The 12,082-nt window shown below is 43.1% G+C and overlaps 1 protein-coding gene across 1 annotated transcript in view; it reads left to right on the forward strand.

The window, feature by feature from the left end:
• DOCK2 (dedicator of cytokinesis 2) overlaps positions 1-12,082 on the forward strand; it is a 417,766-nt gene that overhangs the window by 12,714 nt on the left and 392,970 nt on the right. The window contains exon 2 of the mRNA XM_068534609.1: positions 8,133-8,216. Coding sequence (XP_068390710.1) covers positions 8,133-8,216 — 84 coding nt within the window. The remainder of the gene's footprint in view (positions 1-8,132; positions 8,217-12,082) is intronic.

Below are 12,082 nucleotides of genomic sequence, written 5' to 3' on the forward strand. Positions count from 1 at the left end.
AATGGTATGTTTACTTTTTCATTATTTCTCTTGATTTGGGCTCCTGATGAGCAGGGCATTTCAATACATTTAAGTGAAGTTGGTGGCTAATCAGTAGATTTGATTTCCAGGGTTGTTGGAAGTCCCACCTGTCTCAAAAGCTCCCACTGGCTTGACACTCTTGGATTTCCAACATGAGAGTCCTCATTGGGTTCAGTGACCTCAGACAGCCCTGGTACTTGAAGCACCCCCTTGATCTTTGGTCATAAGTATTTTGGTCTGGTTAGGCTTATCAGTGACCAGCTGCTGCCTTGGCTCCTGAGTATAGTATTTTGATACAAGGAGAGGTCAAATCCTTCATTGGGATGTGCCAGTATTCTCCAAGGCACGGAGACCTCGTATGAAAGGGGAAGCTGGAATGGGTATCTGTGGGAATCCTTTCACCACTTGTTTATCTGGGCATGGCCAGGGTGGGACAGGCTATGTATGATTTCAGTGATTTTTACTTATTACTTATTCCTATACCTTCCTCATGTTTTCCGGCCCTTTCCATCACTCACTCAGAACTCAAGGGTGGTTAGGCCTGCAGGGAATGGGGAAGAAGATGAACTGTTCTGACACTGGTCAGAAACAACTCAGGAGAGATTCATAGATAAGCAGTCAAACTTTACCAAAGAGTGGCATTCTGGTTCAAAGTTTCCTGTTAGTCATTTAGAAAACTTAACAGAATTGGGTACCGGTATGCAAAGCCACTTCCTTTGTCAGTAATGTCTGCTTTTCCCCAAATGGAGCCTTGAGAACAGAGGTCCTCATGCAAAGGCAGAAATACATTTATAAATTAAATGGCAGTGTCAGTTACTTTCATTTTCATATGATGTGAGTCTTTGGAATGAACACAGACCTCCATGTTGAATATGAAGTTTCAAGGTCTGTCCAAGATACCTTCTTAAGCCAATGGGTTGGCACCTCTCACCTGACAGAGCTGGGCAGAGGGTGAGGAAGAGATTCCTAAGGAAAGGTGGGAAGGATATAGTCTGGGAACAAAATAGAGTCTTGCCCTACCCTTTAAATATCTGATGGACAGAACTAATTTGCTAGTGCTCCAGAGGCAAACACATACCATGGATGGTTTTCTTCTGTTAGAAACCTCAGTTGCCTCTGTGGCCCTGCCCAACTCCTTGGCAGGCATGTCCTCAGCCAGACCTCTGGGGCTGGAGGGATCCGGGAGTGGAGAGTCTGCAGAGTTAGGGCATCAGCAAGCTGGAGTGGGTCCAAATGCTAGCAGCCTGTGTGGGGACAGGATTTGAAATGAGGCCAAGTGTGGAGGGAATGAAGAAACGGGGAATCGTTATGCAGGAGAAGAGAACTCTGAGCCCCCTGAGGGTCCTCTCAAGGTTTGTTTTTGGACAAAGGTTTAATTTTATTCAGTGTTGACTGACAGTGCCATTGAATGCAAACTGCAAGGAAGCAGATTTAAAGGTGACACAAAGAAGAGCTCTGAAGGAGTTCCTCTGAATGGATTGCTTTAGGAGGTATTATAGTGCTAATAAAGAGAAAAGTGACTACTTTTTATTGAGCACTTACTCTGGCCAGACACAGAGTAAAGACTTTTTCTGTGTATTGATCTCAGCCAAGCTTCCAAGGAACTCTTCAAGGTAGGGACCATCATCTCCTCCTTTCTATAGTTGAGGAAAATGAGGCTTGGGGAGGTGAGGTTGCTGCTCAGGCAGGCTGCCGCTGGCCCCCTACAGTGCCTCTGTGTGAATTACAAAGATACACCCCTCCCCTGGTGGACACAGTGCCTAGGTAGGGCCCAGGCCTTGGCAAGCAGATCAGAGGTTGGGTGCCAGCCTCTACTGCTCTCTTTGGCTTGGTGGCCTTGTGCCGGACAAAGCCTGCACAATCATACTCTGCAACCCTGGGCTTGAGACTAGAGCTGGCAAAGGGCAGAACTGGGCTCAGGAGCCACATTTGTCTTACTCCAGAGACACTGGCTCATAACTCCCAAGCTTTATTATCTCTCAGGATTGAGACTTCCCACCCCTATGAATACTCACAAAGGCTAGTTGGTCCCTTGGTGAAAGGGCTGATTTGTATAGGTCTTTGGACTAAAAAGCCTACGAGTTTCCTCCTTTTCCCGCAGAGAATGCAGCTCAGAGAGTGTGGCAAACAGAAGCCTGAAGCAGGGTCTGGTGAACACCTGAACACCTGCCATCAGATGCTGTGGAGAGGCAGTGGATGCAGGGAATGAACAAGGCACAGGACAGGGATGAAGTCCTGGCTCTGTGATTTACCACTCTGTGGGTGGGTCTTGGGTAAGCTACTCAAACCATCTGAACCTCAGTTTCCTCCTCTGTAAAGTGGGCATAGTACTACCTCATGCAGTAGTTGTGATGACAACATGAAAGGGCAGTTGAGAAGATGCTTCTCTGTGATATAGTGGAGGAACATTATAAATGCCGCTTGTTTATATTTGAGAAGGGTTTTGACCTCATTTCTTTCCAAGGCCTCTTCACTGATGTGATCACTGCTTTCACTGCGTCCATAAGTTTTGATAGGTTGTATTCTCATTTGTATTTGTCTTAAAATATTTTTTCATTTCGCTTGTGAGTTCTCATTTGACCCACTGGTTGTTGAAGGGTATGTTGTTCCATTTACACGTATTTGTGAATTTTCCAGTTTTTTTTTTTTTCTGTTTTTCATTTCTAGCTTCATTCCTTTGTGATTGGCAAAGATGCTTTGTATAATTTCAGTCTTTTTTTAATTTATTGAGACTTGTTTTGTGGCCTAACATGTCATCTATCTGGAGACTGTTTCATGTGCACTTGAGAAGAATATATTCTGCTATTGTAGGATGGAGTATTCTGTATACGTCTGTTAGAACTAGTTATTATTTTTTTAAATTTTATTTATTTTTGGCTGCATTTTGGGTCTTTGTTGCTGCGTGCGGGCTTTCTCTAGTTGCAGTGGGCGGGGGCTACTCTTTGTTGTGTTGTGCGGGCTTCTCATTGTGGTGGCTTCTCTTGTTGTGGAGCACGGGCTCTAGGCACGTGGGCTTCAGTAGTTGTGGCAGGCGGGCTCAGTAGTTGTGGCTCGCGGGCTCTAGAGTGCAGGCTCTGTAGTTGCGGCACACGGGCTTCGTTGTTCCGCGGCATGTGGCATCTTCCCGGACCAGGAATCGAACCCGTGTCCCCTACATTGGCAGGCAATTCTTAAGCACTGCGCCACCAGGGAAGTCCCAAGACTAGCTATCTATAGTGTTGTTCAGGTCTTCTGTTTCCCTATTGATTTCATGCCTACTTGTTCTATCCACTATTGATAGTAGAGCATTAAGGTCTCCAATTATTATTGTAGAACTATCTATTTCTCCCTTTAATTGTGTCAATGTTTGCCTCATATATTTTGGTGTTATATTATTAAGTACATATACGTTTATAATTGCTATATCTTCTTGGTGTATTGACTCTTTTGCCAATATATTATGTCCTTCTTTGTCTCTTGTAACAATTTTTGACTTAAAGTCTATTCTGTCTAATGTTGGTATAACCACCAAGCTCTCTTTTTGTTGCTATGTGTGTGGAACTTCTTTCCCTCATTCTTTTATTTTGAACTTATTTGTATCTTTGGACCTAAAGTGAATCTCTTGTAGACAACATATAGTTGGATCATGGTGGATTTATTTATTTATTTATTTATTTATTTATTTATTTATTTCATGGTGGATTTTTAAAAAAATCTTTTCTGTAAATCTCTGCCTCTTGACAAAAGGGTTTAATCCATTTACATTTGAAGTATATACTCATAAGGAAGGACTTACTTCTTCCATTTTGCCATTTGTTTTCTATGAATCTTACATCTTTTTTTGTTCCTCAATTTTTCATTACTACCTTCTTCTATGTTTAACTGATTTTGTCTGGTTTACTGTTTTTTCCCTCCTCTATAATTTTTAGTTATTTTCTTAGTGGTTAACCTGAGTTTTACCACCATTATCTTACGTTTATAACAATATAGTTTAAGTTAAAACCAACTTAGCTTCAATAGTATGCAAAAATCTCTGCTCCTATATAAGTTTGTTTCTTCCCTTTTGTATTGTTACTGTCACACATTACATCTTTATTCACCCCATGCCTGTTACCATGGATTTGTAATTATTGCTTTCTGTATTTGTCTTTCCAATTGTCTATCAGTGATGGAATCCCTGTTTTTGTTTATCTCTTCATTTCTCCTTCATTTTTGAAGATTAATTTTGTGTGATATAGAATTCTTGGTTGACATTTTTTTTTTCTTTCAGCACTTTAAATATGTCATCCACTGCTTTCTAGCTTCACTGGCTTCTGAAAAGAAATCATGTGTTAATTTTATTGAAGATTCATTGAACATGATGAATTGCTTCTCTCTTGCTACTTTTAAGACTCTCTGTTTCTGGTTTTTGACAATTTGACTATTATGTCTTGGTATGGATCTCTTTAAGTTTATCCTGCTTGGATTTCATTGAGCTTCTTGGATGTATAGATTCATGTCTTCCATCAAATGCAAGTTTTTGACCATTATTTCTTCAAATTTTCTTTCTGCCACTTTCTCTTTCTTTCCTCTCATTATAGAACTCCCATTATGTGGATGTTGGTGTGCTTGGTATTGTTCCACAGGTCCCTTAGGATCTGTTAATTTTTCTTCATTATTTTTCTTTCTGCTCCTCAGTCTGGCTAATCTCAACAGACCTATTTTCAAGGTCATTGATTCCTTCTGACTGCTCACATCTGATGTTGAACCTCTCTAATAAAATTTTCACATTTGTTGTTGTACTTTTCAGCTCCAGAATTTTTATCTGATTCCTTTTTATAATTTCTCTCTCTTTGACTATATTCTCCATTTTCTGAGACATTATTCCCCTGGTTTCCTTTAGTTCTTTGTCCATAGTTTCCTTTAGATATTTGAGCACTTAAGATACTTAAGATACTTAAGATACTTAAGATAATTGATTTAAAGTCTTTGTCTCCCAAGTCCAGTGTCTGTCCTTCTTCAGGGACAGTTTCTATTAATTTCTCTTTTTGCTGTGAATGGGCCATACTTTCTTGTTTCTTACATGCCTCATAATTTTGTGCTGAAAACTGGATATCTTGAATATTATGATGTGCTAACTCAGACGTCAGAGTCTCCCTCCTTGCCAGGGCTATTGCCACTGCTTGATACAGATTGTAGTAGTTTGTTTGTTTAGTGACTTTTCTAAAGTATTTTTGTTAAGACTGTATTGTTTGTTGCATGTGGTCACTGAAGTCTCTAAATGCCTGGAATTGAGAGAAAAAAAAACCTAGTCTTTGCAGCTGTGTGCGTGTGTTGGGGCTTACATTCAACACTTAGCCAGGCCATTTACAACTCTGCCTGAGCCTGCATTTCCTCCCTGTATGGAGCTTGAAGGTCAACAAGAGCTGAGAGCTTTGGGCTTTCTCCCATCCTTTTTCAACATGTGTCCAACTCTGCATGGCCTTCTAGATCCCCTGCAACAGGTGGTATTCTTCAAAGCTCTTATTCTCCAAAGCATTTCACTCCTAAGCCTTTCCTCCCAGGTTTATTAGTGGTATTATTGTTTGCCCAAACTTATATTCTTTGCCCTGTATGGAAGCAGTTAGTTCTTTTGACTTTAAATGTTTTTGATCAACGCCCTTTGCATAGCTGCTTCTCTCCCTTAAGAGAGTCCCAAGTCAGGGAAATAAAGGCAAGCTCATGACTTTAGTCCTTCAGGGAGCCCACAGACAGATCAAAACAAGCAACTACTGTACAGTTTCTTGGGACAAGGTCTGCTTTGCTCCCTCCAGCCCCAGGAACCCACAGGAACACGGAACACCATCTTCAAGACTGCCACTAAGATGGGGAGTAGAGAATGGGATAAGGATAAGTTAAAATGCTACAAAACTTTACCAGGTTTCAGTTGCCTTTTCTTGAGTAAGTATTTGCTTGGTTGCTATAAACTTTTGACTATTTTTCAGAGTTCTGATAAAGTTGATTCTGACCATTTTTGCTGGATTTTTAATTGCTTCTTTGGAGGGACAGGCGCTTGGAACTCCCTACTTCACCGTTTTTGCTGATTTCACTCGAAGAAGTAATTTTAAAATGCATTTTGTTTGTTGACACATGAGGAAACTGAGGAGCAAAGGGAGAGGGAATGAACTGAGTCAGTGGTAAGACTACCAAGAGGACTCAGGATTCCTCTCATTTAGTTAATCTACCTCCTGCACTGCTTGGTCACATGGTTCATCAGCAGCAAGTCTCTCCTTGGTTCAAAGACCTCTGGGATTAGAGAGACAAAGCAAGGGTCTCCTCATGGGCTCCGCCACATCCACTCTGCCTCCCTCCATCCACTCCCCCAACAGCAGTCAACGTGATGGGGTTACATCACTCCCCTGCTTAACAGCCTTCAGCCTTCTATCCACTGGTGTATTTTATACAGTGGAATATTATTCAGCCATAAAAATGAATGAAGTAATGATAGTTGCTACAACATGAATGAATCTTAAAAACCTTGTGCTGAGTAAAAGAAGCCAGTTGCAAAAGACCACATATTATATGATTCTGTTTGTACGAAATGTCCAGAATAGGCAAATCTATAGAGACAGAAAGTAGATTAGTGGCCGATTGTGGCTCAGGGGACTTTTTTGAGGTGATGAGAATGTTCTAAAATTAATCATGGTGGTGGTTTCACAGCTCTGTGAGTAAATCATCGAATTATATACTTTAAGTGGGTAAATTGTATCTAAATAAAGCTATTACCAAATAACTAAGTAAAATCTATCCAGCTTCCCGTTCTCTTGGAGTAAAGCCCAAAGTCATCGTGAAGCCCTGCATGACCTGGTTCCTGCCTCTCCAGCCTCCTCTGTGTCACCCCCTCCTCCCTTATACTCCATGCACAGCAGTTTCCTTTTTGCTCTCTGAATGTGCCAAGTGTCTTCCTTACTCGGGGCCTTTGTGTATGCTATTCCCACTTCCTGAAATGCCCTTCCCCCCTTTCTGTTCCCATAGCTGACTTGTTTGAATCCTCCATGTATAATCAGCTCAGGGGGTCCTTTCTTAACTACCCCAACAAAAATTGATGCCTCCTCTATCAGGCCCTATTTGTTTCTTACATCACATGTATCATATTTTGTAACCTTATATTTACTTGTGTATTCACCAAAAGAGCAAGATCAGTGCCTAGCATGTGCCTGGCATATTGTAGGCACTTACTGAATATCTGCTGCATGAATGAATGAGGACAACCTTGTAGGATCATACCATCCATCCTGCTGAAGGTCTTTCCTTAAATCGAAACACTTGTGTTTTGATTCACATGTCAAATCAAACATCATTGTGTCCTATTCTGTTCTTGAAGAACTTCCAAGCTGGATATTCCTTAAACAAGCTTCATCCCTAGGTTAACAGTATGGCCTGGTCCTCACTTAGCAAGTGATGCTGAGCAGGGGCTGAGCACTGCAATGATACAGTGTAATCTCACATTCCGAGGGATTAGCAGAGGCTCCTGTACCACACAGGGGACTCTGGGTGTTTTCATAGCCAACTGCTACTCCCCGGAAGCTGACAGTGTAAATGGGAAGGTAGACAGTGTAAATGAGTGGTAGAAAGACTGGCATTTCAGGCTGCTGTCACCAGAATGGAGTAATTGGGGAGCAGCAAGTAGCCCACAATAGCAGCTGAGAATATGGAAGTTAGATACTGGTTTTCCTGTCACTTCCTAGCCTGATGATTTTGGCCAAATTGTTGAACCTCTCAGCACCTCCATTTCCTTATCTGCAAAATGGGATCACAGTTTACACCTCGCAGGGTTGCTGTGGGAATGGAATGAGAGGATGTGCTGAGCACACGCAGGGTGTACAGTGGGAGGTCAACCATGGGAGATGACATAAACGCCATCCTTGTCACTCAGACTGGAGTGCAGGACCTGTGCTAGGGAGAGGTCATGTTTGACTAATGAATGGGGGCCCTTGGGAGCCAGGCTGGGCCTGCATTGACTCCTGTGGCAGGCAGTGGTTTCTACATTGGTTTGGTTTAGCCATGTGGGCTGCATGGTCATCAGATAAAGTCAAGAAAAGAAGGGCAGGAAGGAGCAGAGATTCTTGGTATCCAGAGGTCTCACCAGGCTGCCTCTCTGTTCCATTTCACAGCCATATACAACTTCCAAGGGAGCGGAGTCCCCCAGCTCTCCCTGCAGATTGGCGATGTGGTGCGAATACAGGAGACCTGTGGAGGTGAGTCACTGGCCCAGGCGACCCTTGGATGCCAGGAGCTTGCTGATGGTGTTGGAACATCCCCAGGACATACCCAGCACCTCCAGCCCTCTCTTGGAACTTGCACCTCTGTGCGGTCTTTTTAAATACATTTTGCTAATATTAGTATTTCAGATTTACTGAAAATAATGCTTTGTTATTGTAGGAATTCATACTTAGAAACAAAAGTCAAACTGGATGGTCTGATGTTCATTGTGCTCTCTATTTGCCCAGCCATGGAGCTGTTGGGCCCTATGACACCTTCTAGATACACTTCTTTATTAGTTTCAACACCATTATAAAGGAATATCAGCATTATTAGGGTTTTGAAGGGTCCAGTAAATTATAATCCTGATTCCAGGAGGACTGCTGTACACAGCTGTGTGGTTTGGGCACTGCATCTGGGCCAGGGAGCAGTGCTCACTCCTTTCAGCAAGCTGGATGCCCTGTCTTGGGCAAAATGGCATCTCTTTCTTCCCACAGAGGTGTCATCTCTTGTGAAGCCAAGTGTCTGTTGGGCTGTGTCCACTATCGTGGCGATGGTGGTGGTAGGGGGTGGTTTTTAAAGTTTGCACGAAGGTTAATGGCCTTGGACTCATGAGTCAGGCCATTAGAAATCAATGTATCACCTATGTCACTGATAAAATTGACATTGGGAGCACGGCTTGGGTGTAAGTGTCGAATGAGCTTGCTCATGGGCTGACTACATTCAGGCAGGCTCTCCCAGCCCTCACTGCCCAGCTGGACCACCACAGATCTCTCCCTGCCTGGGCCTGACTATAATCCTGCTGTGTGGAGGGCGTAGTGTGTGTCCTTCCTGTGGTCAGGCAGAGCAAAGAGAAAGGAGGGCAGAGTGGGCTCTGTCCCTGTTCCCCAGCTAATCCCTCGGGTTAGGCTCTCCTGTGCTGGGATGGGGGTGAGGGGTGGGCAGGAGGCAGGTGTGCTACTGTTAAGGAGGCCCCCTCAAGGGGAAATAGAGGGCGGGAGGAAAGGAGGTTGCCTACAGAGCTAGCCATCTTTGGGTTCTTAGCCACATAGTGAGTACTGTGCTAAATTCCCGTAACATGTTAGTCTAGTTACTCCTCACAGCCACCTGCAGGACAGGTGGTATCTTCAGCCCTAGATTAGCTATATGCAATTAACAAGGCGCCTCTGCAGATTCGTGAAGGAGTGCGTGTGCACATACACATATACACACGGACACATACACTCACACACACACACACACAAATGCAAACCAAAAAGCAAACAAACAGAAAACGCTTTTTGGAGGGAGAAAGAATTTGATATTTGATATTTCAAAGCAGCTTTAAAGGAATCATCATGGGGGAAATGAGAACTTTGTTCACCTTCCTTACATTTATTTTATGCTTTAGTACTGTTGCTATTTATTTATTTATTTTTTAAGGATTTCTTTTTTTAAAAAATAAATTTATTTATTTATTTATTTATTTATTTTTGGCTGCATTGGGTCCTGGTAACTGTGCATGGGCTTTCTCTAGTTGTGGCGAGCAGGGGCTACTCTTCATTGCGGTGCGCAGGCTTCCCATTGCGGTGGCTTCTCTTGTTGCAGAGCACAGGCTCTAGGCATGCAGGCTTCAGTACTTGTGGCATGTGGGCTTAGTAGTCGTGGCATGTGGGGTCTAGAGTGCAGGCTCAGTAGGTGTGACACACGGGCTCAGTAGTTGTGGCTCGCGGGCTCTAGAGCGCAGGCTCAGTAGTTGTGGCACGCGGGCTCCAGTAGTTGCGGCTCATGGGCTCTAGGCACGCAGGCTTCAGTAGTTGTGGTGCATGGGCTCAGTAGTTGTGGCTCGTGGGCTCTAGAGCTCAGGCTCAGTAGCTGTGGCTCATGGACTCTAGGTGAGTGGGCTTCAGTAGTTGTGGCTCGTGGGCTTAGTAGTTGTGGCTCATGGGCTCTAGGTGAGTGGGCTTCAGTCATTGTGGCACGTGGGCTCTAGAGTGCAGGCTCAGTAGTTGTGGCGCACGGGTTCAGTTGCTCCGCGACATGTGGGATCTTTCCCGACCAGAGCTTGAACCCGTGTCCCCTGCAATGGCAGGTGGATTCTCAACCACTGCGCCACCAGGAAGCCCACTGTTGTTATTTTGGACATCATGCACTTTTCAGTGTCCAGGCCTCTATAGTGCCCAGTCTGGCCCTATTTTACGCACAGAGTGAGTGGGACTAGGGGAGGGGTAGGGATCTGATTCCAAACACCCTGCCCTCCTCCCACAGTGCAATCCTACCCTTTACAAATGTAGTTCTACTCAGTGGCAGATAAGCAAACTCTAGGTGTCTACCAAGGGCAAAGATTGAAAATAAAAACAGCAAGCAAAACAACTCTCCTCAGTGTCACTTTTGTGCTACTGGATGCTAATCCCGAGAAACAGGCAGAGACCTCAGATTTGCAGGTGAAGGAGCAAGGCTCAGGGAAGAGAAATGACTCGCCTAGGCTCACACAGTGAGCCAGTTGCTGTTGTCTCCACTCTCCTAAGACTGCTCCCTTTTCTCCACCCCATGCCTACCAAGGCAGTGAAAAAGCCTCAGAATGTTTTCTGTGTCCTACATTTTGAAATTCAGATGAGTGTTTTTTTCTTCTTTTCATGCAATTTCCCTGGAGAAAGTGCTTCAGGGCAGGAAACTGACCACATAGGTTGCATGTAATCAGAGCCTTTCTTTACTTTTGCCTGGCCTATAGCCTGACCTTCAAAAAGGCTGCACTTGCTGACTCAAGTCACCTTTGTTTTGGGGATTAACCTCCTTGCTCCTAAGCTCTTTAGTTCTGGTTTCCCATTTTAAATTTTGTTTTATCAGTCTTATTTTAATGCATCCTTGTAATAAGCAGCCACAGTACTTTTCTGGAAAGAGCTGGACATATTAATTTAGCAAGTGATTGCCAGTTCATGAATACTTTGAAAATACATTTGGAAGTCTGTTAGACTGATTCTAGATATCTGAGGAATTGGTATGAAAATTATTAGGATTTATCATGCATGCACTGATACCCATATAGAGTTTTCAAACTGGAATTTATAGGATCCTAAGAGTCCCTGAGGGCCTTAGATGGCTAAGGGCTCTGAGATCAGGCCTGGTCTTACCTTTTTTACATGCGGGGAGTTCTGCTTATGATTCCAGTTGAAAACAGTTCCTCTGCAGATATAAAAAAGTGAAAACCACAGTGTTAGTCAAAAATTAGTCAAAATGACATAGTAGAAAAGATATAGGTGTGCTCATATCACCATCTTGCAGAAACCTACTCAAAAAATAAAATCCAGCCAATTGAGAGATGAATCAAAATGTTAAAATATAGGAATTGAAAAGCTGTGATAAGAGGAAGTACTGGCGAGCATTGAGTCCAAGTGAATTGATTTGTCAAAATTAGTATTAAAAGTCATGATAGTTACGACTACCAAAAAGAACGTCATTGTTCGAAAACTGTAAAATGTACTCCGCCCCCCGCAAAAAAAAAGGAATACAATTGAGAAGTGGAGAGGGGAATGGAATAGAATAGATATAGTCTTGAAGATTCAAAGCACATTTCTCCAGATATCAGCAATGATTAATTCTAGGTGGTAGGAATGTGAATATTTTTATTTTGTATTTTTCAATAATTTTAAAATCTCCACTCTCCTCCACGAAAAGAAAAAAGAAAGAAGGAAGGAAGGAAGGGAGGAAGGAGAGGAGGAAGGAAGGAAGAAAAGGAAGAAAGAAGAAAGAGAAAGAAAAGAAGTAGAAAAAGCATGGGCTTTTGAATCAGGAAGTTATTCTTTGCTCCACTTACCCGCTAGCTTAGTGATCTTAGGGAAGTAAGCCTCAGTTTTCTCACCTGCAAAAATGGATTATCATCACC

This window comes from Eschrichtius robustus, chromosome 2, assembly GCF_028021215.1.
Source record: "Eschrichtius robustus isolate mEscRob2 chromosome 2, mEscRob2.pri, whole genome shotgun sequence".
Taxonomy (NCBI): domain Eukaryota; kingdom Metazoa; phylum Chordata; class Mammalia; order Artiodactyla; family Eschrichtiidae; genus Eschrichtius; species Eschrichtius robustus.